The 27,192-nt window shown below is 42.0% G+C and overlaps 2 protein-coding genes across 9 annotated transcripts in view; one reads left to right on the forward strand and one right to left on the reverse strand.

Annotated features, from left to right (window-relative positions):
• Window positions 1-1,700: 1,700 nt before the first annotated feature.
• ENPP4 (ectonucleotide pyrophosphatase/phosphodiesterase 4) lies at window positions 1,701-9,274 on the reverse strand. Of its 2 annotated transcripts, none has more exons than XM_027721370.2 (4): window positions 9,121-9,274; window positions 6,537-7,395; window positions 5,444-5,614; window positions 1,701-2,928 (listed from the first exon to the last, which is right to left on the reverse strand). In XM_027721370.2, exons 2-4 carry the CDS (start codon window positions 7,351-7,353, stop codon window positions 2,564-2,566), a joined length of 1,353 nt encoding a protein of 450 aa, XP_027577171.1. In that variant the 5' UTR covers window positions 7,354-7,395; window positions 9,121-9,274; the 3' UTR covers window positions 1,701-2,563. The 2 variants fall into 2 exon arrangements, with proteins under 2 accessions (XP_027577171.1, XP_027577108.1); XM_027721307.2 differs by having other exon boundaries at window positions 9,136-9,215.
• A 969-nt stretch (window positions 9,275-10,243) lies between these two features.
• CLIC5 (chloride intracellular channel 5) overlaps window positions 10,244-27,192 on the forward strand; it is an 81,193-nt gene continuing 64,244 nt past the window's right edge. The window contains exons 1-6 of one of the 7 annotated variants that reach the window (XM_039387287.1): window positions 10,244-11,074; window positions 14,313-14,424; window positions 14,842-14,910; window positions 15,600-15,720; window positions 16,145-16,398; window positions 17,712-18,717. In XM_039387287.1, coding sequence (XP_039243221.1) covers window positions 18,196-18,717 — 522 coding nt within the window. In that variant the 5' untranslated portion in view covers window positions 10,244-11,074; window positions 14,313-14,424; window positions 14,842-14,910; ... (1 more) ...; window positions 16,145-16,398; window positions 17,712-18,195. Of the gene's footprint in view, window positions 11,075-12,621; window positions 14,425-14,841; window positions 14,911-15,599; window positions 16,399-17,711; window positions 18,718-27,192 lie in introns of those variants that run through there. The other 6 variants (XM_039387288.1, XM_039387286.1, XM_039387290.1 and 3 more) reach the window with 6 other exon arrangements.

A 27,192-nucleotide genomic window follows, 5' to 3' on the forward strand; every position in this document is an offset into this window, starting at 1 on the left:
TGTGCCAGGAAGAATACTCAGAACCGTTACAGACCATACCACATATTTGGAAATGAAAATAATCAGCAATGCAACTCAAATACAGTTTATCCTATTTCTTAATACTTAGATTTCCTCAAGCCCTTCCCACAGTAGCACTGTTTAGTCTCCACACTAAGGGAGGAGGAGCAGAGGGTGTTAGGGATTTCCACTCAATACAACCACTCACTGTCCGATTTCACAGCAGCTCAGTGACTTGTAGCAACTCTCATCAGAAGAGGCTGCCTAGAGCTAGAAGGAGAAATGCACTTAGACCTTGATTTCCCCATCTGTTACAACACTCCTATTTCAGATCACACTGCACTTCAGTCAGCATTTACATTTCTGGCCATTAAAATCTTGGTGGTAACTTTGCCACCTGCCTGTGAGGAGGATGCACAGAGGAACTGAGAGCACATCCATCACAGGCTGTGTGACAACTGCTGGGGGGAGGGCAAATAAGGGGGAGAACAGAGTGGAGCAAACACTGTGCTATATCAGGTTTAGCTTCCAGAAAAAAAACACCAGAACTCACATGTAGAGACAGTACAGTTTGATCTGACCCAGTCTGCTGGGAAGATTAATTCAGTCTAGTCAAGCCTTTCCAAACACAGATGATGCAAAGCATCTTCCAATAATTCCATCACCACCTGAGGATCCCAACCTGTATCAGCAGAATTATGAGAGCCTAACAAACAACTTTCTCCAATGTCCTCCCCTTTACAGCATATCCAAGCCTAGGTCCTACCCTGCAAAACATTCCCTTTGTAGTTACTCATTAACTCGACCTCTTGGTGCCTGTAATTAATTAGTTTAAACTTCAGGTAGGATGAGAAAGTGACTCTGTGCTCAGTCCAGCTACTGCTCTAGGATAGCAACAGGTTAAAATCCAGTACCCTGTCAGTAACAGAACAGATTTTTCAAGGGGCCTGAGCCTCTTTCAAGTTCCAGAGTAAAGCACTAGTAAGTAATAACTAGTAGTTTAAGAAGGAGGGGAAACCAGAACCGGTTAGGTTTTGGTTTGTGTTTTTAATCAGTACAACAGAATACCCAGAGAGGAAGACACAAAGTAGTAAAGCTTCCACACATTTCTAAAACTCCAATGTATTTTTTTCTGTGGACAGTTAGAAGCAGCTCTTCCATCCAAAGTCCCTGCCCCCTCCCTGCTGGATCAATAAAAGGCAGTCTGGGGCCAATACCAAAGTGCATTGAATTGGAGCTCGTGAAAGAGAAACGGCATCGCACACTACCATGTACCTCTGTCACATCAAATTATTTTTTAAAACCATCAAACTTGTAGGAAAAGGACTCGGTAACCATAGTTGTCTTTTGGGTTAGCATTAACAATTTAACCTCACATCCTCTCCTCACTGAAAGATAAGATACCATTTAAGGCTTTCTAAATCAAATTTTATCGTCAAGTTACAACCTGACCATTAACAAGGAATCAAGAGTTTCAATTAGGAGAACCATTAGCACTGGTCTTCACCAGAAATTTGCATCTATATATCTCAAAAGCTACAGAGTATTTATTTTTTTTGAGATAAGATCTGTTAACTTTTCTCTTTAAATTTCCAGGGCTTAAAATAAGACTTTGGAAGACTTGTTTGATGACTGCACATCAAACTGTCAGTTGTTGCTTTTTAGCATGACAGCCTTCAAAAGACAAATATCAGCTGGTGCACAGGGCAGAACCACCTTTATTACAAAAACACCTTCAGCAAAGTTTACACCTGAGAAACTTTCCACAGGATTTAGAAGCATTAATTTTAAACCTACAACCCACGAAACTGGATAATTCAAAGATTTAAACTGACATCCTTGAGATAAGGCAGCAGCGCAACTGGAACTGTGCAGGAACTGTGGATCTAAGTCACCCACAGACACATGCCCAGAAATGTCAGAGCCACCTGTCCAGTGTTGTAACTGCTGAACCACATGGTTTATTGCTCAAAATAGAAGTGATACGCACCAATTCTTTCCTCACCGACTTCCATTTTCTTTCTCAGCAATTTCATGTCATATTGCTGCCTTAGGGTAGAAACAAAAGTCTTGGATCTTCCCTATACCCTCTATCCCCAAATTAAATGGCAAACCTGAACATACTCTGCAAACAAAACTAACTTCTAGCTCTCATAAAAAAAGATCTTCTTTCCAACACAGGTACAAGAACACTAAAATAAGTCAATATTAATTTAAATTTAATACAAAAAAGCAATTATCATTTACAAATATTAAAATTCACTTAGTCTATCTTGGCTAGTCATACTCTGGAATTTCATTCTGAAAGTGCTCAAAGGCTTGAATGAAAAACTAAGCATCTTTATTTTGTTAGCATCTCTTACAGTGAAAAGCCACCAGTCCACTGTTTTGTTCTGAAAATATTTTTACAGGACACTAGTCAGGCAGCACACAAACGAGTCAGCAAGGTCTGGCTGTACAGTATTTTACGCAGATAAAGTGCATCACAGAATGCCATCCAGTGCAAGTTCAAACTGTTTTCCTGAAATCACAGTGTAGCAAGTGAGGCTGGGCTCCCTCTGTGCTATCCAATTAAAGGTTCATCGTCATCACTTTGTAACTGCAGCCGAGCAAAGGGCTGTGGCGGGACGACTCTGTTCTTGGAGATGACTATGATGCAGGTGAAAGTACTCAGGATCACGAACGCCCCAATAACTATCCCAATAGCTTCGGGAAGGTTGATGCACCACTGGTCAGCCAGCAGGCACTTGGTGTTTCCCAAAGTGCCGTTGTGGGGCTGTGGTGTCAGCCCCAGGATGTGGCACATCATGGGGTAGATGTCCACATTGTTGATGGAGCTGTGTGTGTATCCGCGGCGGAAGGCGGGACCGCGCGCAGCCAGGAATGGGTGCATGCTGGGGAGAGCGTTGTCGTAGCCGTGGTCACCCACTGCAGGGAGCAAAAGGTAACAGTTAACACTACAGGGTCTGTCTGCACCTTGTATTCCTCTTTCTTTCTCTCTCCCCCACCCCCAAGAGTATGTATTTTAACCAAAGGCTAATGCTGAACATAAATGCGCATGTCAGATCAAGTACTGAAGGAACCTAGAGTTCCTTCCCCAAACCCCAGAAGACTCTTCCAATACCAGTCTTCAGCTACAGTTCTCCCTCTCATTATCTCTTTTCCTTTCAGTCCTTAACATTTCCAGCTTTCCCCCTTCCATTCCTCATGCTAAAGCTGTAAAAGGAGGTTGCCGCTCCACCATGAGTCAGTAGCTGAAACGGAAATTTTTACTTCTCAGATATTTGGAAAGTCATCTCTCCCTTGCATAGCAGACACTTTAATTACTTCTTAAAAGCCAAGCACCCTTCCCTTGATAGTGTTTGGTTTGAACATATTAAGTACCCTCAAATCCCGTTTATCAGATTAGGTACTTCAGGTGAAGGGGCGCACAAAGAGTCAAAACCAAATAAACAGTCAAAGGATCACTGTGCCTCTGACAGGCAAACAACAAAACCTTTGTGGCTACAAAGTCAGCAGTACTTGGACATTTAGTAGGTTTTTAAGATAAAGAGCTAAAAAGCAGCCATAGTCAAATTTCCTAACAACATTTCAGAAAAACCTGTCCAAGATGCCAGAAGTTTCTCACAGCACACTCAGCACAGTATGTGAGTGACTGCATTTGAGTCCATTTCTTAGTAACAATTGATAGTTGCCCTGAGAACTGTCTCCTTGGGTGCTTCACTGAAGTTTCTGATGCAAAATGTCCAGATTCTGACTGATTAGGTCACACCACTTAAGTGAACCTCCACTAGTCCTTTTTAATGTTTTCTACCATTCTGTTTGTTACCACAGAGGTATTACTGCACTGCATCTTGTTTAACACAATACTATGTTTCTTGATTTTTTTTTCCCTCTTTTGCTACTCAGTTGCTTTGAGCAGAGCTCTTTCAAGTCCCCTCTCCAATGAGGTTCCCAATCTTTCACTCTGAAGTTGGATTCTGGTATGAGGTATTGGTACACGTGGCATTCACTTTGTCCATGAAGACAACAAGCCTTAAACAGGCTTTTAGGCTAAAACCTCCCCTGCCTAATTCTGGGAAACCTTGGCTAACAAAATTGATTTGAAAAGGGATTCACTTCAGCTAATACAATGCTGTTCCTTATAAATATACAGTTATTAACTATTTTAGGTACATGAAATTGAATCTATCCAGAAACAAGAGACCTCTAATAGACAACACCTGTGCTACATATTGTCAATTTGAAGATAATTGTAGCAAACCTGTGGGGAAATTTAAATGTAAACACATCTTGTATTAAAATCAGTACTTTTGGACAAATAACGAGAACACCTGAACTTAAATGTGCAAAGGGCAGACAGAAAGAACAGCCAAACTGGATGAAAACTGGAGTTTCCACCACCCAGCACCCTGTCTCTGACAGCAGTCATACAGGGAGTCTGGGGAGTATCCAGCAGGGATATCCCTGACACACCAGCCAGCCCCGAGCTGTTGGCTGCTCAGAAACTTCCTGGAAGCTGGTACCTTTGTACTTAATTTCTATTAATGGATTTTTCTTCCAAGAATCTGTCCAATCCCTTTCTGAACACATGTATACGCATATATATATATATCTGTACACACACACACACACACACAGAGCCTTCATCTACAACAGAATTACAGGCTGAATTATCTCATTATTACAACGATGAAATCTATATGGAATTTCTTCTTTGAGATATACTTTCATGTGACTGTTGGATTTTTTTCAGTAAATTATACATGCCCCTTGCCTGCCAAAAAAAACAATCCTGCATGTGGAACACCTGGAAAAATATATACATATACACACACACACACATATATATGTAATTTGACTTTCATCAGGAAGCATCCAGCAGGAAGAAAGTACACAGCTCAGCAGTGCACTGAGAAGTAACACCTGTTTTGGGATTTGTCTTTCAAACATGCTATTCGATGCCCCCAACAGGAAGAACTCTGGCTTCTTTGACCATTATTGTTGTGTTCCTATTGTTTTTCGTACTTCCTGCCATTCATTTTTGTTTCCTAGTACATGTACTGCAACATTAAATGTTGCGTCTTGCATGCCTCAATTTATGCACCCCTATATATATGTATTTTATATACAATAAAAAGTTAAACCACACTCTAGGGAAAGCTTGAGACAGACTAACCTGCCTAAGATAATAGCCTGAAGTACAGTTTTACGAGTTAAATTGAACATGACAAAGTGTTTCAGCCAAGAGAATATCCCCATCTCTTAAAACACTCCAGGCTCAGGCTGAGAATGTTCTAGAAGACACTGAGCTGTTCCTAAATGTGCACAGTGCCAGAACTCCACTTGCTAAAGGAGAACCGTCCTGCAGCTGGCTGGAATAGAAAAAAGTCAGTTTACCAACATAAACCACAGAGAGCACCAAAGAGGAAAACACACTTACACTTGGAAAGTGACTCGTTCTGTACAATTGTCCAGCCTTCGTCTGCAACCAGAATTATGGGTTGGATTCTCTTGTTATGACTATAATGAAATCTGTCTGGAATTTCTTCTTTGAGATACGCTTTCATGTGACTGTTGCAATTTTTCAGTAAGTTATACACATCTTCTTTGTCTGCCAAGAAAAGAAACTGCATGTGAAACACCTGGACATTAACTCCTGGTTATTACAATTATCTGTCATTAAACCTAAGATCCATTATTTCAAAACAATAATATTTTAAAAGACACATAGAAAACGATTTTTTCATGTCCCTCACCAAAAGCAACATATGTCAGGGTGGATTTTACTATCTGCTTTCATTTTAAATCAGACACATGACAGCTGCGGCTTTGGACCTACATTTCAACTTACCCTTTGGGCTGGCAGGGCAATATTCAAGCAAAGAAATCAAGAGAAAACAATCACCCCTCCTAGTAGACAATATCTTATCCAATGCAGTAAATATTAATTTTTTTTTTTACTGTATGAATCACTTTGTTCATTAGTCTGGCCACAGCTATGGAAACTGAGGCCAGCAGAGTCCTGATTTAAGACATGCCTGTTGGGAACTACTCCGAGATATTGAATTTACAGCATGAAACCTCAAGTTTCACTCTCAGAAACAGAACTGTGAAAATGATCAAAGTTGGGTTTAGATTTTCACTTTGAAATTTACATATTTTTTTATTCTGACTTAACATGTGGGTTTATTTCATGCTCACCTTGAATTACAACTGCACAGACTAAGTGAGCAACAAGAGAGCAGGTGTGCCTATCTAATTTCTCAACCAGATGTACCAGGATCATCCTTATGATGATAACCCATAGTAATTTGACAAGAAACTCTCACTGGCCCACCGATTACCAAAACAAAGTGATTTCTAAATCAACCAACATCTTTTATCTTATTCATAATGCCCAAGTGCTGCAATACGAACTCCACTGGTTTTGCAAAAGATGTGAACAGTCTACCATAGTGCATACTTTTTAGAGGTAAGATAAACAAGATTTAATTCTCAGTGTGTGACTTAAAAAACAGCCAAACAAAACATACTCTGCCTTGGCAGCACCGCAGCAACCGGAGTCTTGTCTATCAGAGTGTAGTTGTTGCGCCCAATGCACTCGTCCAGGATAATCAGCTTCTTTTCAGAGCAGGAGGCCATTCCATGATCACTTGTTATGATGATATTAATAGTGTCCCACAAACCTGATGCCTTCAGTTTACTCATAAGGAAACCAATCCGTTGATCCACTTCTTCCAACACTCTGCGCATGTTCTGAGTGTCGTCTGGGCCATACTTGTGCCCACTTGCATCTGGTTCTTCCCAGTATAACACAGCAAAAGTGACCACTGGGTTGGAGCTGTTCAGCCATGCAACAACCTTCTCCACTCTCTCCTCAAACTCCACTGAGAAGTTGTACTTCATAAAGAACTGAGGGGTCGTATCATTAATTTTTACATCGGTACCAGGCCACATGGCAGCAGCACTCGCTCCCTTTTTCTGCTGTTGATTTGTTACCCAAATTGGAACTGCCTCATCCCACCAGAAGGGATCTGAATCATTGAACTGGGAAAACTTTTTCTGGGCATCTGCATCATACATGTCATTAGCAACAATGCCATGGCTTTCCTCGTATAAACCCGTTACTATGGTGTAATGGTTTGGGAAAGTTTTGGTGATAAAAGAATTCATGACTTGTTTTACAAGCACACCATCCTCAATGAACTCCTGAAGATGAGGAAGCTTATAAGTTTCCAAGTAATCAGCCCTGAAGCCATCAAAGGACACAAGGAGTAACCTGGAATCACCAGCTGAGCAAGCACAACAGGCAAGTATTCCAGCAAAAAGTAACATTAACACTGAGCTCATTGTTGAGGCTTCAAAGTACCTCCAGCAGACAATCAGATGCACCTGAAAAATTTAAAAAGGCATGTAACCAAAATATTTGTACTGGAACCAGTTAAACTAGCTATACATTATGTACATCTTCCTTGTAGAGGGTAACTCCAAAATAATCAGTCTAAACAACCGCTCAAGTCAACCATGGATTTTCCTACTGACTTCACAGCTTTCTCACAGTCATAGTTTTTCATATAGTAAAACAAATGAGCAATAAGATTTTTTTCGTTACAGACTAAATGAAATTTAGTTTCATTTAGTTTTGAAGAACTGTTTTCTCTTTTGAGCAGTTATTCCATTGTTCTGTGTGTCTTATTACAATTCTACATCTCAAGACAGACAATCAGTATTTTAACTCATGTTCAAGCCACATGCTCCTGAACAATTCCAGCCCCACATTTAAGAGTCCTCTGCAGCTCTAAATTCTTATTACACATCCCTGCTCAGACCAGAATTCTGTTTCCTACTGTAATTATAACTTCTCTTTTTCATCCCGCCTTTCCTTTTACAGTTTCCACCATCTCAAGCTGCTGGAAGACTTCTGAGCCTTTCAACATTCCTATTAAGTCGATGCTTATTCTATACACAGAACTGCCAGGATTAACTTCTACTCCTTTCCTTCTAACCTCCTGTACACCTACCATAACAGTATTTAAACCTGGTTTTTATGTATCATATTTTTCTCTCTTAAAAAAATTTAAAAAATCATCAGTAATCATCACCCTTAGCTGTGAGACAAGTATTTCTCACCAAGGAATTCATTACTATTATGAATGCAACGTATGATTAGTAAGCTTTTTTTCCCCCTAAACTTATTATGTGTGCCTGGAGCACTGTTCAGGAAGGTCCAGAATGATTCCCTCAGTCTTTAAGAAAGAGGAAGCTCCAGGTTTCAAAAAACCTTCTGCAATGCTGGTAGTATATTTATTCCTCGAGAAGAGCCCCACTTGCTCCAGAAAGTGTCTTCTTTATCTCATTTGCACAAAGTGGGTGATTAAAGGAGCAGCAGCTGTTTTCCCAGCTTGTAGTAACACTAACTTTTCCCTTCAAACTCCTTAAAACCGCAACTGTATTATTTTAAAGGTGTAAGGAGCTTTAATGTTAGCTAAAGCTTTAGCCGTGAGGGGGATTCAAAGCACGGGAAATCATTCCTCCTGCCTCCAACAGTTAAAATTTCTTTAAAAGATACAGAAGTTTGAAGAAACGATCGGCAAAACCAGCATTAAGGCACCTCCTAGTACAGAGGACTTGGAGCACGGAGCCCCTTCAAAGAAAAAGATAAAAAGGAAACAAGAAAATAGCAACGAAGCAGCGAATCACCCGTTTGATGTTGTCAGGTGCTTTAAAAAGCAGAACCAGAGTTTTCCATAGCGCACTAAAACGCAAAAACACAGCGTTCGCTTCGAAATGCACCAAAGCTGCTCAGCACTTGCGTTTCTTATACAAAAACGCCGCGGTTTAACTAAAAATTAACTCTACCCCAGGCAGAACCAGCACCACAACCCAGCTGTGGAACGCCGCCAGCACCAGTGCCACCTGCTCCCGAGGCCCCGCACCCCCCGGCCGCGTTGGGGAGTTGCGCAGCTCGGTCAGGACGGAGCTGTCCCGCCTGCGGAGCGCAGACACCCGGCACCGCCGACCCGACGGGCGCTCTGGGACGGCTCCCCCCACACCCGCGACTGCGCTCCGACCGGGCTCACCGCCCCCACAGCCTCCCGACGCGGGACACCCCCGTACCCGCCCGGTCCCCACCGTGACGTCCCACTCCGGCTCCGCTCGGGCCGGATACGCGGAGGCGGCGCCGGAGGTGACTGGGGCGGCTGAGATGGAGCGGGACGGGGGGAGGTAAGGGGGGGGGGGGGTAGGGGGGGCCGAGCGCCTGCGCACCCGCCGCGCCCGTGGCCCCAACCGCCACTGGCGGCCCTTGGGGGGGGGTGCGGGAGCTCGTCAGTGCGCGCGGCCTCCGCCCGCTGCGATTGGCTGCGGACCCGCTGGCGGGAGATCCGATTGGCTCCGGCGCGGTGGGCGGGGCGCGGGAGGCACGGCGGGTGGGGGAGCGGGAAGTGAGGGACGGGCGCCGAGGGGGGTCACGGCGGGGGGGGGGCGGGCATGGGAGGCAAGGGGGGATTTCCAGTTTCGCGGGATTAATTCGGTTGGAAAAGGCGTCTGAGATAATCTAGTCCAACTATTGACTGGTCAGCACCCTGTCAACTACACCATGGCACTAAGTGCAACGTCCAGTCTTCCCATAAACACTTCCAGTGATAGTGACTCCACCACCTCCCTGGGCAGCCGTTCCAATGCTTGACGACCGTTTTTGTGAAGAAAATTTTTCCTAATATCCAATCTAAACCTCCCTTGGAAAAACTTGAGGCTCCTTCCTCTTGTCCTGTTGCTTGTTACTTGGGAAAAGAGACTGACTCGCACCTGGCTACATCCTCCTTTCAGGGAGTTGAGAACGAGAAGGTCCCCCTGAGCCCCCTCAGCTCCCTCAGCTGTTCCTCACACTTGTGCTCCAGTCCCTTCCGCAGCTCCATTGCCCTTGTGTGGACATGCTCCAGGACCTCAATGTCCTTCCTGAATGGAGGGGCCCAGAACTGAACACAGCACTCGAGGTGCATCACCAGTGCCAATGGGGACAATGACTTCCCTAGTCCTGCTGGTCACATTATTCCTGATACAACCCAGGATGACAGGAGCGGAGCTGAGGGGAGCAGGGCTATGGAATGCAGCTGTCAGAAGCTGGGAGATGTGATGGGCTGCAGGGGAGCTCGAGGTTTTATGAGGGGCATGTTGTACGGGCTGGGGTGAGGGTCACTGGGGGTACAGGGTGTTTCCTGGCTGCCCCATGGCTGAAGGACACTGTGGGGCGAGGCGAGGAGGTGATGGGACGTGGCCCTGGGAGTTTCCATGTTTTCCCAGCACGCCTATAACCTGCCTCCTGCCTCCTTTCTACGTGTCGCAGCAGCCCCAGGCTGTCACCTTTGTGAGGCAGTGGTGATTGTCAGCGTGTCTTCTCCATGACTCTGTCTCCCTTTTGGTCACACAGCTCTGACAGTTGCCTCCTCATATTCTTACACGCATATGACCTTTTTGTGGCCTCTTGTGAAAAAACTGGTTTACCCTAAAACTCAGAATTCAGGCAGGAAATGGTGAATGTGTTGTTGAATGTACTCTGAGTACCACCGCAGCTTCTGGAAAAGCAGTGTGTGGTTACAATGGGTTGAGGTCTCTTTTGGTTCCTGGTGTAAGTTTGCTTCATAAATTAAGGCAAATAATTTACATTCCCATGGTTTTCCTTTTTATTATGAGGACAGATTAGTAATTCTGCAAAACCTGTTAAGTTACTGGTGCTGAGTAACAATGAGATCAGCTCTATGTAAAACATCCTTTAATAGCACAGAGCACAGTCATGATTGACTGAAGTAGATCTGAATTTCATTCTGTTTATCCTGCTGACATGTTTATTCTGAATACCACATAGACTTCAGCTTGTTTCTCTCTAATGGCTTTCACATATGTAAGAGTTAGGCAGGTTGTGCTACCTGCCTGTTCCAGCTGTGAAGTGACTCTAAAGATGTGGTACAATAGGCTGAATAAAGTGACATGCCTCTGATTCACCTTGATTTATGGAATGTAGGAGGTGTGGCAAAGCACAAGAGTGTGAAAGAAGGAAAAAAAACAACTCCAGGTGAGCAAGATAAGACTTCTTACAGCTATTCACGTGTTATGTGTCAGGTTCAAGTCAAGGTCTTTGGGGTTTTTTTCCCTTTTTGTTACACTAATTCAGCTTTCTGCATATGCATGTGACAGTTGATCATGTGGAGGAGAGATGTGTTCTTTATGAATTACTTTGTTGTATTGCCTTAAAAATATTTATTACACAGAGTGAACTAGAGCTCAAGGAAATTCATAACAAGTGCAATCTTTTAGCCAATTTCATCAAGTTACGATTGAGTTCTTGTTCGTGCACAGATTCAGACAATTTTTAACCATCAAGGCTCTTTTGCCAACCTAGCTTGGCAACATACTCAGCTATTCAGTCCAGAAGGCGTGAGTAATCTCTTGTTTACACCTGCTCAGATGCTTTGAAACCTATTTGCAGAATTCACATATTCATGAGCCCAGCCTAATGTGATGTGTCCAATTTGACACATCATGCAGGCAGCACAACATACCAACTCTGGACTCTGAACTGGGCTAGCCAGTATGTATCTAATCATGTATTTAATACAACTCTTGGTTCCATTTACAGTGTTTGCCTACAAGAAATGGGTGAGTTATGTGTATACTTATATTAAAAGAAGTAAACCTGGGAACTACCAAGATGTTTGCCTTTCATCACCTTGATCTCTTTCTATATTGTATAGAATTGCCTGTAGGTCTAAGCACTAGACCATCCTAAATGCTGCCAGAAGCTGTACAGATTTTTTTCTGGAGTATAATTGAGCATATGCAGCTCAAAACCATTGCATGCATTTGTTTGTGTCAGTGGAACTTAGTAAATGCCAGGAAGTAAAGCGTAGGCAAACTCAAAATATTCTGTGTTTGGTAGGTTTAATAAAGCATTTCATTTCTAGATGGAAAACTACACCCTCCTGTTGGCAGTGTTGTGAAGGGGAAGCAACTCCAAATTTATTTGAATGAATTAAAATTGGGTTTAAATTTGGATTAATTTAATTGGGATTGTCAGCCTGGAAAAGAAAAGGCTTCGTGGTGACCTAGTTGCAGCCTTCAAGTACCTGAAGGGAGCCTACAAGAAAGGTGGAGAGACACTACTTACAAAAGCATGTAGCAACAGGACAAGGGAGAATGGCTTCAAACTGAGAGTAGGTTTAGATTAGGAATTATGAAAAAATTCTTTACTGTGAGATTGGTGAGGCACTGGCACAGGTTGCCCAGAGAAGCTGTGGCTGCCCCATCCCTGGAAGTGTTCAAGGCCAGGTGGGATGGGGCTCTGAGCAACCTGGTCTAGTGGAAGGTGTTCCTGCCCATGGCAGGGGGGTTGGAACAGGATGATCTTTAAGGTCCCTTTCAACCCAAACCATTCTGTGATTCTATGATGCTATGAAAACTTGATGTTGCATGTAAATAGTTCAGATACTTGTCTTAAGTGGTTTCTTAAGAAAAAGCAGGACATTTTCACTACTTAACATCAAACAAGGAATATTTCCTGTATTTCCAATTTTGTTCTCAATTTTATCCATGTGACAGAAATCTGTGACCGTTTTTGCTCAGTGGTTTTGTAATCTGTCATTTAGCATGTTTTGATGCATCTTTATATAATTGAGATAAAAAATAAATAGAGGTTTAATGAGACCATAAAAGGGCTGGGTGACTTATAGCTGTTAAACTTTATTAGACAGTAAGCTTTTAGTGCCCGTTTAATCCAAAGCATTGCTTGTGTATGGAGGCTATAAACCAAACAGGGCTCTTAACCTTGCCATTTCTCAAACTGTGAGGAAGGAGATCCCTAGGGCTGCATGACAGGCTGATACAGGGGACTCCGGTGCCTCTGCCTTCTTTATTTTGGTTACCAGAGCCTCCACTGCTAACAGGCTTGAAGCTGGGTTGCTGGGCTTTTCAAGGGTTGGTTTCAGAGATAAACAAGGGTGTTGAAATGATGCCAGATTTTAAAGGTGAACAAAAATGTTTTGCTTGGAGCAGTTGGGCAAATAAAAAGTATTGCGTAGGCTCTCAGGTATTCTAATGGAGTTTCCAACCATGGGGTTGGAGACCAAACCAAGTTTTATAAAAGGAACTGGAAAACCACAAATAAAGGGCTGTGAAACATCCAAGTTAGGAATAATTGTTTAGGCTCTGCAGCAGGTACAGCAGGTTTTCAAATGTCTGTTGGCAATGACTCCTGGTATTTTTAACAACCAAAAGCTGTCGATAACATGAGATTTGTGTGTCCTGTGCAAAGTAGTTTTCTATTGTTTGTCTAGTGGAGAAGTGTCTATCTTACAGAGTCAAATTCACAGATGTGTTTGCTTTAAATGTGTCTTTTATGCGGTCAGCAGCAAAGGAAAATCTGGGTGAAGGTGAATCACCATTACTACAGTGGGGTCCTGGATTTGTGAAGCAGCCCCTCAAGCAGAATCCAGGTCACTGTTAGCTGAGCCATAAATGGATTTCTGGAGTCCTGCTCCAAGGATGGGCTGACTCCTGTGTGAAACGGTGTCATGACCAACATCTACCAAACCACTTTCTTCTGAAATGGTTCTTCTGTGTGTTTTGTTTTCCTTGCTACATCACAAATAGAATACAAATAAAGGTATAAAATGTGGGATAAAGGTATTATTCTCATGCTGTTTAGTGCAACATTTTCAGTGAATAAAGCATTACTGTTGATGAACTGTGGAGAGATGAGGTGGTGCTAACAAAACAAGTAAAAGCTGAGGCTGGAAATGATGCAAGAAAGTTTGTTTGCAGTTGATTCCATCCAAGTATTGAGTGCAGCCCGGAGTGAAAACAAAGTGCTGGGATTTTATTGCAAGCCCCTTGTAGTAAATCTGTAAACCATGACCAATCTGTCTCCCAGAGCCAACAGTGTAGTTTCGATAATGTTCTTGAATTACATGTTGCAAAGCTTTGGCAATTTTTGAGCTTTACAAAGAAAAAAAGTTGGGTTTTTTTGTAAAACCATCCTGAAAGGCCAGGAACATTCATGATTTTTGCATTGAGTGCCCTTATGTGAAATTGAAGGCCCGATCCTATGGGATGACAAGATCCCTCAGTTTCTGAGGGACAGTAAAATTTGTTATGAAGGTTATGAAGAAAGATTTACAGGCTCTTTGCTTAAAGTGTGCAAGTATCTTCATGGAAGATGCATAAAACTGAGGGACTCTTTTAACTAAAGCACTAAAATCATAGCAACTGGAAATGATCTGAGAAATTCCAATAGAAACGTTGCTATTTCTAAACAGGGCTGTGAACTACTGAAGCTACTTGTGTCACTGATGGATGAGTTGAAGTTTCCAGTATTGTGGAATCTCTAGAAGACATTCAAGTTATTTGCTTTAATAAAGGTCTACCCAGGTAAAAGGCTTAAGAATCTGTATTAAATAGTGTCATGCGGCTTTTTACCTCAAATTATTAATCTCTGAGCTTTAGGGGTCTGACATTCTTGTTACTTTTCCTTCTTTCCGCCCTTCTCTTCCACTCTGGAGGTGAGGGCTAACTGACTTTAGCAATGCAGGAATTTCTTCTGCTTGTCGTTTTAAAATAAGTCCAAGGTGGGGATGCTGATTTCTGTCAGGGTGACAGGGTGAACAGATAAAGTTTCAGTAGTACCTTCAGTAGTCTGATTTTAACATGCTGTTCTCAATGTGCCAGGGCCCTTATTGTATCTGCTGTCCTTCAAATAAAATCAAGTTGTCGAAGTGAACAACTTAAATACCAGTAAATGTCTGTGTGTATTTGAGCTGCTGAACTGATCTCTGTGTTTCTCTGCAGAGTGAACCTGGCAGTTGTCTACATTCCTAGTGTGAGTTTTGATGTCCATTGGTGGACTTCTAAATGTAGGTGAGTCCCAACTTTGCTGTCTAAACAGACATATCTGTTTTAGGGACCACTGTTGACTGGGTTTTGCAGTAATAATACTCTCCAGAGTATACTTAATTTCCTTTGGATGTAATTATTTCCGTCTCTTTTTATTACATACTTTGTGGTACCCATTGCTGTCCATTGGACTGTAGAAAGAATCAGTGATTTGCTTACTCGAGGTACTGGGCACTAACAGAACTGTAACTTGTGTCTTATGTATGCTAACTGGAGTTGTAGTCATGTCAGCTCTGGTATGTCTTGCTTTAAAAAGATAAAGGTTAGAGTAAAAATGGAAATTCATAAAGTAAAAAATAAACCTTGAAAACGAGGAGTCCTATTGTTCATGTTCTTTGTCCCTATATGAATTTTGCTGCTTTATGGTTTTTGTGGTTCTTCATGTTTCTGCAAAGCCAGTAACCAGTGTTACCAATGGCTCGTGTGGGACTGGATGGTACAGACACTGGTCCATGACACAACCTGGATTGCAGAACTAACACCATGAAGTGTTGCTATTACTAACTTCCACATTAAGTCAATGCCTTCTTGATTTGGGAGCAGAGGAATTTAGAGAATGGATGAAATTGGTGATCTCTGCTTTGTTTAGTTATGCCGAGATCTTTTTCTGCTCTCCTGCCTCATACCACTTCTTCTCTCTCACTTCTGTGCAGGACAGAAATCCCATTTTACTGGGCACACGTGCACACAGCACCTCTGTTCAGTTCCTTTGCTGGAGCAGAGCATTTTTGGCTGGGGAACAGGGAGGAAGCAGCACTGGACACAGGGGAGCAGGTCAGGACACCACTGTCCCAGGTCATGGTGTGGGAGCCTCAGCTTGGATCTTGTTTGTTATCCCATAACTTTTGAATTGTAATGCAAAAACTTTTCTGTCTTCCCTGAAAATGAAAAGTAAGGGCTGTAAACCAGCGGAGGGTTCATGTAATGTGATGTGAAATGCATCTGATTTTCAGTTGGGTAAATTCTTAAGTGTGGTCAGGTTTCCCCTGGGGCCTTATCACTCTGTCACAAGAGTGACATCGGGATCTTGGAGCTGGCTGATATTTTTTTTTTTTGCTCTTGGAGTGGGGCAGAGGAAAGAAGGACTTGGGTAATTCATGATAAAGAAATCCACATCAACTGTATTTATTTATTTTTAAATAATACTCATGTTACACTCTTATTCCTTGGTTTACTTGTGATATTTTAAACCCTCCAGCAGGTGCTGCTGCGTCCTGCAAATGTCATCTTCGTGAAGGGGAAGAAAAACCAGTAGTTTAATTTAATACAACTTTGTTTAGTGCCATGAATATTTCTGTGTTCTCTTTTCTTCCTCAAGCTATTTACCAGCAGAGTTACTAAGGAGTGAGTTTTTATGATCCCAGCGTATTTAACCCTGCAAGTAAAAAGAGGTTGAAGATCAGTGGGAGTTGCTGATCAAGGTCATGCTCAGAGCAAATTGAACAGTCACAGGTAGAAATATGTTTGTCTTTCTACAAAAAATGAAGAAATCCAAGTGTTTTCTTAAAAATGTAAAAAATATTCATTGAAAAAAGTGAAGTTATTTAGTCGGCTCATTGGTTTTCCCAAGTTTCTTGAACTTTAGTGACTTAGGCTCTTGACTTTAAATCAGTCTTATCTCTAGCCTGGTCTTGAATGCAAGAATTTTACAATACAGATTACACACCACATTTCAGAATCTCTGATTTAGGATTTCCATGTGAAGAATTGTGTCTGAGTTACATACACAAAATGTAAAAAGTAGATGTGCTGTGTCCTGTTTGCTGATGGACCACTTGTGCCAGGCAGGAATTTGTGGGTAGGAATAATTGAAATTAGACCTTCAAGATATCCTTGAAGTTCTTGAGTTACATCAGGCCAGAAATGCATCCATGATTAAGAGATCTCACTGTTCTCTGATACTTACCTGCATCTTGTGCTGTACAATCACTGTGATTAAATTTGGTTGCTACTATGATCCTGGCACTTTTCAGGTTATCTGGGAGCCTTAGAAGGTGGATCCAAGTTTAATAAGACGAAATATTGGTTTGCTTTTGATATTTAATTTTAGTAGTAATCTAAACTGTTCAGTATAAGAGTAAACTTGTTAACAACCATAAATCCCAGGCAGGGAGCACCTGCTATTCTACTGCGTGAAACAGCACATCTTCCCTTGGTTGCTCTGTTTGGGGTGGATGGAATTACCATCTTTCTCTCTCACCTCTCCTCTGTGTTTCTTTAAGAAATCCAACCTGGCTGTGGCAGTTATCTCTCAGAAAGTTACACGGATGGGTCAGGAGGAAAATACCTTTATTTTTCCTTTTGGCTTAAACCCAAAAGATTAAATATAATTAGATTATAAGAATTCTTGTCATAATCTACATAATCCAGATGTAGTAAACATTGAGATAAAAAGCCTTTAGTCAGTAAGGTCTAAGTTCTCATGACTTTAATAAATGGATAACTTAATAATAATTTGATAAATTCAGGTTTGGATCTTTGGGGAGTTTCAGCTCCATTGAATTCAGTTTCTCTGGAATGTGTATCTCTCCTAGGAGGGCAGTTCATTTTATGCTGATGCTGGCAGAATTCATCTATTTTAGATTCTGTGCAGTGTAGTGTGTCTCTAGAGAAAAGGAACTGCATAGACAAGGAGGCAAATTAGATTGCAAAAGTTTGTTATGACATGGAGATACATAATGTAAATGTGATTATAATTAATCAACACATTAAGTGTATTAATAATAGCTAATACTTATTCAGTGCTTTTTTTTCCTACATTGCAGGGCAGCTCACAAGACTTTTTAGAGTTTTGGCCCTGGTTTATAGATGAGAGGAGGAAATTGCTAAATGTGAAGTGTGTGGTCCCCAAAGTGAGTCAGTGGCAAAGCTGGAAAGAGTTAAAATTTACCACTTTATATTTTTTTTTTATTTGTAGTTTTTTTATAAACAATCATCATTTGTTGATGATGTTTTAAGTAACCACTGAAATGTTGCAAATGATTGTGAAGAACAATTGATTACAGCTCCTGAGATACCATTCCCAGCAGTGAGATCAACAAAGGGGTTAAAAGTGAGACAGGCCTATCTTTTACTTGATTCAAAGCTCTCAGTAAATGATTGTTGGAGCTCTGCCATGTATAACAGAGCATTTAGAAAGCACGCCACAGACTCTGCTTCCTCCTGAGGAGAGCTTGTCTGTCAACATCTCACTTTAATTGTAGTCTTTTAAGGTACCAGCAGGCAGGCAAATCTCACCAGGCAGCAGTCATGGAAGATCCAGTCTTTACCAACGTCAATGAAAATGTTAATGACACCAGTGTCTGTGAGGTCTCAGACTCTGAGGAAGACAAAGGGGGTCATCTTTATTATCATGTCCGTAAAGATTCAGCATCTCCTTCTTCCATCGCTAATATCCCAGAGAACATGAATGGTAGTCAAGAGAACCCAGAAGATAACTGTAGTAATTCTGTGGCCTCTCAGCATGGAGGTGATGGAGAAGATGATTCTTCATTTCGCCATGGTGCTGGAGAAGATGATTCTTCATCTCACTGTGGTGCTGGAGAAGACCACCCCTACCAGCAGATGGATCTGATGAGCCCAGCTCTGGAAGAGAAACATGTAGAGGTCACGATGCTTGAGAGCAACCTTCATTTTCCTCCGGATCTCCAGTCGCATCTGAGACAGAGCACTTTTTCCGACTCTTCAACTTCCCTCAAGTTTCCCCTTAACAATAACTCTGGAGAAACTAACAACTTTCAGGAAGATTTTGAGATTTACATTTTTGTAAAGGTAAGAAATTGGGTGCTCCTAAGCAGACTCTAGTTTTAACCCCCAAATCAATGTGTGTGTCCTCCAAATCAGGGAAATACCCTACCCACTGCTTTGTTCCAATTCTGCTGCCTGTGTGCTGCAGGGATCCAGTCCCTCCACTTACCTCTTGCATCTTAAGGCACAGAAAGAGGTGATCTGTGTTGTGTGGAGGTGCCTGAGATTTCTTCATTTTGAGTGGAATTATGGTGAAAGTATTCTGATTGTTGCTGCAATTAATTTATTCTGTGAGATCTCCCTGCTGTTACAGCTAGACTACTACTACTTGAACTAGTTTAGTTGATCCAGTTGAGCTGTCCCTGCATTTCACTTTCTATCTAGTAGCTGAGGGCTCAAAAGTGATAGTTATTACTGCTATGAAGAAAACTGCATATATAGTTTAAGTGGAGATCATGCCTGAAAGAAATCTTTCTTTTATTTCTTTCAATATTTAAATTAATGTATTTCTGTGATTTGTTGGATTAATCTATTTCTGTGACAATTTCAACATGTACTTCTCAATAATTTCCAATTAGGTATAAATTACTGAAGGGGCTTTCACATTTTCTCTAACCTTATACAGTAATATGTACGTTTCAAAACTGTAAACACCTGTGTTCTTGAATAAACACTGTTTCCCATCATAAAAGCACTTGTACTTAACTATTCCCAAAAAAGTTCCTTCTTTTTAACTACATAAGAAATAAACGTTTAAGGTCTTGTTTCCTTTGAATAGGATGACACACCATGAGCATCATACTCTGTTATTTCAAGAGAAGTCTCATGAAGCTTCTCACTTTTTGACATAAATAATATTATCAGTATCTGTTCCTCAGTTCCATGGGGCCTGTAGAAGCAGAACAGATTTTGTTACCACACATAGTAAGAATGTCTTTACAATGTCATTATTTGGTTAGTTTAGTTCATTGAAGCAAGAACACACAATAAACTTTTTGTCCTGATTTCTGTGGAAGTGGGCTGTGAGAGCCCTGTGTGAGGGCCCTTGGCCTTTTTGTTACCTTCACAGTCCTTACACTGCGTGACTCTCTGAAGCAGCACCTCTCCTATTTATTTCTGTGACTGGATCATGGTCATTGCTAAAAGTATGTTAATTATATGGTCAAAGTAAGACCTGTGGTGTTAGTTCTAGTTCATATCTCTGCATGCAGTCCTGCATGTGTCTCTTAAAACTTGCAGCAATTGAGTATATTTTGTTAGCATCTATATGGTGTAAGCAAACTGAATGTTGTATTTTGGCTTTAAAATCATCTATATTCCTTATTCTTTTGTGTTCCTCTTGTTTCAAAATAATAATGTCTTCTTTTTCTATGGATAAAATAAGAAATGGATGCAGCTGCTCCCATTCAAGCAGAGTTGTTTGGGTTAATCTGAATTTCTGAAGAGTGAGAAGAGGGGCATTTTGAAAAGAACTGTCATGGAGAAGGTCTGAGGACGTCCTTTTCCTTGCCTCTGTGTGCAGAGTACCTGATTATCCCATAAAGGAGCTTATCAGCTATTCTAGAGAGACAGGCACACTTTGTGCTCTCTTCACTTGCCAAACATAAGCACCTGGTGCCTTTGAGACGTCCTTGAATCCCAAGGCATCCTTACCTGGCTGGAAAATGAAACATGAGGCTCTCAGATGATCCATGCTGTGATCCCAATGGGCAGGGCATTGGACACTGTTGGGTCTGTGGCTGAACTGAACTCCTGTGCCAGTGTTTTACTCCATGAGAAACTGATGACGTATGATTTTGGGCTTTTGTCTTTTTCTTTCTTTCTGGTTTCAAGGTAATAAAGCAGTAACTCCCTGGAGTGCAGATCCAGCTTTGCTCTTTTTAATTACCTAGATAGCAAAAGTCAGCCTATAAAATGGAAGGTCACAGATATATAGCAGGAGTAGTGAAATACCTGAGGGCTGTTACTTCTTGCACGTTGAACCAATATCTCAGTTGTGTCAATAAATATTACTCACAGATGGTTCCCTTCTTGTACAGTCTCTAGTTCACCTGGGGCCAGTGTTGCTCTGAAATTGGGTTCATCTTCTGGATTTGCTCTTTTCTGCAGACACCAACAGGGACAGCAGGATCTTTTGCTGTGGGACAATAGTGGTCATGACAGTTCTGGCACTATTTTTTCCTTCCTTTGTTTGTAGCACTAATAAGTCTCTGTGGGTGGCTGGAAATGTGAGTGTCAGAGGTCACTGCTGACTAAAAACCAGAGAAAGTGGGAAAATTAAATGGTTTCTAACTTATGAGTGCAGCTGGCTAGAATAGAAATTTAACTTCATCAGGATATTGTAAGTGCTGTTACATTAAGATCATAATTTCAGTCAGACTAGATAATCTTTACAGTAGTCCATTCTGTGTTAGACACCAAGAAAATGTTTAAATCATCTTTCACTGTTTATCAGTACTTGGACACTTGCACACTTGGTTACTATGTCACATCAGCAGACTACTTCAGGATGTGCCATAAGTCAGAAAAGGAATTCCCTGTACCTTTAACAGCAGAACGTAGCATGTCCCAACATGGAGATGTTTGTGTGAATCCAGCGAGTCCAGGCTTGTCACAGCCACAATAATGCCCTTTCAATAACACTGTAATTTCTTCAAACAAAAGCCTTTGCAATTTGAGCAGAAATATGACGGACACACAGGCTGTGCTCCTGAGTGCACAGGACAGCCTGGCCTAATCAGAGCTCTGAGGTCCAGCCTTCTCACTTGTACACTCTGTTTCCCTGCTGAGCAGCATGTTTGTTCTGAAGGTTTAGATTTCTTTAAAAATTATTTTTTTTTTCCCTGATGTTTGAGTTGTTATTTAAACAATCGTCCTCCTATTTTCTTTTCAGAAGAAAATTATTGCCCTTCTGGTTTATTGATGACCTGAGACTGACTACAGGTTTGTACAAATGTACTCATTTGTGCCATAAGAGCAGAGTTCCCAAGCAAACGGAGGTAATTCTTTACCTGAGCAATAAACAGCTTGTGTTATGCAAAAAATACTAATGTATTACTGTCGCGGTCCGAAGGGAAGAGGGGACAGGACACGAGGAAGGGTGCAAGCAGACTTGTTTATTCAGGCGTGCGCCCGATTCTTAACCGTCCCGCCAGGGGCAGGGGGCAGAACATCGAGAGGGCTATCAGACAGACAAATGGGGGAGCAAATCAGAACGGGGCACAGGCAAAAGGGGGAGGAGGAAGCCTGGGCATGTGCAGTTGTGCACTGTGTAGCATGAATACAGTGAAAGTCCATATGAAAGTCCTGCCAATTGCTGTATGCTTTTCTCCATGCCTGGAACTGTTCCCATCCTGAATCTTGCTTCTCCACATCTCACCCTTTCTTATTAGTTTGAAAGATGCTTGTTGCGATAGTCCTTCTTGCAGCATGCTGTGACACAAGAAATAGTTAGTAACTAAACAAACAGAGAAAGCAAAATTTCAAAACAAGTGGACAGCTGCATTTGCTGAGTGACTCCCCCCCTAAAATTGTTTCCAGCCCGAGATGCCACTGCTCCATGGTGTCTAAAAGCTTAGTGATAGTGGTCTTCTGTGGACTACGAGATCCTGGAAAGTAAGCAGAACATGTTAGAAGGGAGAATTTAGGATTGGGATCACGTGATAAGGGAACTGTAGGGATTGCTGTGGTTTCTTGGCACTTGCTGAAGGGATGGGCTACGCAGGATGGAACGCGGTTGAGGGGGTGCTGCCTTGTTTCTTGACAGTTCACAGGTGCACTGTTTAAGATCTGGCATTGAATTAAAAGTCACTTTTCTTCTCAAGTCTGGTGACTTTTTAGGAGGCAGCAGTTCTCCATAGATGTTAGTAAGAGAGCGGCAATCTTTAGTCCAGTGTCTGCCTTTCCCACATCGTTTGCACGGCGTCTTTGGAAGCTCAGTCTTTGTAGTCAATTGTGGGCAGTTCTTTTTAATATGTCTTGTCTCACTACAGTGAAAACAGGTTTGTGGTCTAGCTAAAGCTTCAGCTATTAGTCTTGCTTTATGAGAATTAGACCCCACATTCTTACAAGCTTCTATCATCTCCAGGAGTGTGGGATCTTTTAGCATTTTTAAGGCTTGTTGGCAATCTTCATTAGCCTTTTCAATCACAAGTTTATTAAACAAAATGTCTTGGCTTTCCTTTTGCTGGACTTGCCGTGCTATAGCTTCCCTTAGCCGGGTTATAAAGTCCACAAAAGGTTCTGTTGAGCCTTGATGAATTAGGGTGAAGGAGGGTGTTTGGACATATGCATCAGCAACCTTTTTAAAGGCTTCCATTGCCAGATCTTTTGTAATATCTAGGTATTTTAAATCCACAAGAGCCTGGTCTTGTCGGCTGGCATAGTTGCCTTCTCCATACAGCATATCAATAGCATTCTTTACAGGAATACCACGCCTCTCCATCTTTTCATTGACATATTTAACTATAAGACGTTTCCATTCCGCTTCAAAAACGGATGCCTGCACAGTCGATAACAGTCCATTAATTACCGCTTTGATATCATAAGGTATTAAACGACAGGCGAGAAAAAACGATTCAAAAAGTCCAACAGTATAGGGTGAGCCTAAACCGTACTCTACAATCGCTTTTTTGATGTCCTTTAACATGGTATAAGACACTGGACGCCACTCGGGGGCACGACCTTCTTCTAGGTAAATTGGAAAAGCTTTTAAAAACTCGGCATCGTTAGCCTGTGCAGCTTCTGTCCGGAAAGCTTTCCAAATATCGTTGCATGGAAGAGAGGCATTTGCCATCCTGCAACTGCCGGGAGCCTCGGTAACGAAGGCTTCATGGGCGTGGCCATCTTTCCGGGTGATATCGTCGGAAGAGGACCTGGCCCTGCTCCTTAGTTTCCGTCTACCCTGGGAGGGTGATGACGTGGGGGTAGAGGCAGCGCTGGAGGGAGAGGGCGTTCTGGTGGGAGGGTCCGTGGTCGTGCCGGGGGCGTAGGGGGGCGGGCGCGAAGGCGGGCTAGGGGGTGGTGCCGGCGGGAGACGCGCGAAATCTTTGCATGCCGTTTCTCCACGCCGCGCTCCCTCCCCGCTCTCCTGGGTTTCGCCCGCGCGGCCGACGCCATGATGCTGGTATTCCGTGCTTTGTTTCTCCCTCCCGCCGTCCGCGCTCTCCCCCACCCCCCCGCAGCTCCGGGACCCTCGGGGCTTGTCCATTTTTGGGGATGGGGGCTTGAATTTTTGCTCAGATTCTTGGAGATTTTCATTGGAACTCATCAACTGATGCTCTAGCATCATCAGAATCAATCTCCAGGCAATTAACGCTTCAGTAGCAATTTTGTCTCCCCTCTCTTTTGCTCTCCAGATATTGTATCCAATTTTCTCCCAGTCTTTTTGAGACATGTTGTCGGAGATTGCTTCCCCTCTGTTTTCAAGCCATTTAGCAAGGGATTTTGCAGATTTTTTGTCTAAAGGGTGTCCATTTTCCAAAATAAAGTCTTTAAGCTTGCGGTATACAAACTTTTGAGGGGTAGATAGCGAGAGGCCCATTGCGAAATTACTTAGGCTTCTGTTGGTCTGTAGTTGGTTTTAAAGTTGATTTTGTGAGGGTGGGAGATGGGATTAGAGGTTTTTCCCGGAGCTCACCTTTCTCGGTGCGGTGGCTATCTTGCCGTAATCTGGGGTTCTACCGGGAAGGACCAGCGAGATGAAGACGCTTCTCTCAGCGCTGTCTGAGCCCTTTGTGGCGTGGGGGAGGTTTTCTTAAGGTAAAAACCTTTTCTGCCCGACGCTGGACGCCATCTGTCGCGGTCCGAAGGGAAGAGGGGACAGGACACGAGGAAGGGTGCAAGCAGACTTGTTTATTCAGGCGTGCGCCCGATTCTTAACCGTCCCGCCAGGGGCAGGGGGCAGAACATCGAGAGGGCTATCAGACAGACAAATGGGGGAGCAAATCAGAACAGGGCACAGGTAAAAGGGGGAGGAGGAAGCCTGGGCATGTGCAGTTGTGCACTGTGTAGCATGAATACAGTGAAAGTCCATATGAAAGTCCTGCCAATTGCTGTATGCTTTTCTCCATGCCTGGAACTGTTCCCATCCTGAATCTTGCTTCTCCACATATTACAGTGGTTCAGCATCATGAACCTGCATGTTGGATCACTACACTGGGGTAACATAGTTATGGATGCTGGAGGGCATGTCTGGAGATCATCTGGTCCAGTCCCTTACTCAGAGCAGGATCACCTAGAGCAGGTTGCTCAGGGCTACGTCTGGGCAGGTTTTCAACATTTTCAAAGATGAAGAATCCACAGTTTCTCTGTGCAGCCATTACAGTGTCCTAGCCTTATGGTAAAGATGTGTTTTCCTATGTCTAAGTGGAATTTCTCATAGCTCAATTTGTGCTCATTGCCTCCTGTCCTTTCCGTGGATACCAGTGCTTAAGAATGCTGTTTTAAGAAAGATATTGCTTTTAACTTCTGTCTACATCAGAAATTAAACTTTTAGGGATTTCCACTGGGATTATTGCATGCTTTAGTAAAATTTCTTTAGGTCAATGCTAGGGAAAGAAAGGACATTTCTGGTTTTCCAACAAGATGCTTCCCACTCCCTTGTTTCCAAGTCAGGAAGATCTGAGGGTTCTAACTTGCTGGCACAACCCTGTTCTAGCTCCCCACTGACACACAAAGTGGAGCTGAATGACAGACCATGTTCTTCGTAGGATTAATTGTTGTATCACTGCAAAAATCACGCTCCTTCCCATTGAGTTGGCTTTCCTCTTGTTTTATGGAGCCTGTTGGTATCTGTTGAGAAAATTTTGTCAAGAAATGTGTATTAGTAGGTTAGAACATGAAGTTACAGAACACATATAATTTTTAGCTTGTATTATTTGCAGAGAGCAGAACCACATGGATGTCCAGTCATAAGTTAGTGGTTAAACTGGTGCTTTGCTGAGCAGAATTGAGCATTTTGTAGAAGATGAAAAGTAAAAGAATCCCCAGCATAGATGAATTTTTGTAGCTTCCAGTAGGACAACTTGCAGGGGGGTCAGATAAAGGGTGATGATGAGAGTATAAGTTTTTCAAATTTTCCACGACTACACTCATAATCTACAGAGTAAAACAACCATATTTGCAATTTTGGCCTGGTAGATATTTGCAAGCACAACTGGGTGTCCAAATACCTTTTAGCAATGCAAACCAGGTGGTATTTTAATTGACTCCAACGGAGCACATGAGGATAATATTAAGCCATTTCGTCTGCAATGAGGTTTGCAGGTAGTAAAATGAGTTCAGGCTGAAGCCAGGTGGCAGGTGTAACTCTCTCTATATACATAAAATTATAGTAGTTTGGCTTTTAGGACATTTTAGCTTTTCAAAATATTTTTTATAATAAATCTAATGGAAGTAAGCAAATATTATTTTGGTCTTATGAATAAGCTTAGAGAAAGGTTGAATGATTCATAATCCACCTTTTAAATAGTTTTAACTGAGCAACTTCAGCAAGGAAAAGATCCAAGAACTATTTTTTGGAGTTTTCCAGTCTTGGCAGATTTACAGACCAAGATGCAGCATGCTGAAGTTGACACTTGCACAGCAGGAAATGACTCATGGAGAGCCAATGTTCCTAATGTGATATCTTTTTTTATAATTATAATTAAATTAATGGTTAATTATTCCTTCAAATAGTCTTGAGAGAGCTTAAAAGTACAATTAAGTATAGAAATATATCTGGAATATCAAGTGATAAGACGTGTCCTCCTGCTCTCAATCTTATCCAGACTATCCCTAACAGACTCTTCTTTGGAAACATTCAGTGATGCCAATTCAGTGCTTCTGCCAATTAGCCTCTGTCAGTGCTTAATTGTTGTCCTGAGAAAAACATTTTCCTTTATTAAAATTCTGCTGCTCTGAATTATGCTATTTTTCTTTTTAATAGATAGCTCCTTTACATATATAGATCACAGATACCAAAAGTCCTTCAGTTCCTTCAGCTTTCCTTCAAGCTTGAGTTATCATTTCTAAATGTTGTGTGGTTTGGTGTGTTGTGGTTTGTTTTAGGGTTTTGTTTGGTTTTTTTGGTGGACTGGGTTTTGTTTGGTTGGTTTTGGTTTTGTTGGTTTTTGTTGGTTTTGTTTTGGTTTGGTGTTTGTGTTTTGGTTTGGGTTTTTTTTACCTTTTCTAGTCTTTTTCCAGTTAATTTATATAAATCTTAAGCTCCAGTTTTCAGATACAGGTAGTGTATATAGCATTGCCAATAAAAATTACTACAGCAAGTGCATCTTTAATGCATCATTTGTCCAACTCTCTAGTCAGGACACTTTATCTGCTGTATTGTAGCATATTTTTTAATTCTTTGACATTTATAAGGTTCATCTAGCCCTGGTGTTTTCCCAATAAATGCTTCTGTAAGGGTGTTGACCATTTATTATTTGCCCATGTGCAAGCAAGTGTAATGCAGTAGTATTGCACAGTTTGCAGCTGTTGTTTGACTTTTAGAGTATTAGGTTA

This window comes from Pipra filicauda, unplaced genomic scaffold, assembly GCF_003945595.2.
Source record: "Pipra filicauda isolate LSUMZ 115617 unplaced genomic scaffold, ASM394559v2 scaffold54_size4384275_pilon, whole genome shotgun sequence".
Lineage (NCBI taxonomy): Eukaryota > Metazoa > Chordata > Aves > Passeriformes > Pipridae > Pipra > Pipra filicauda.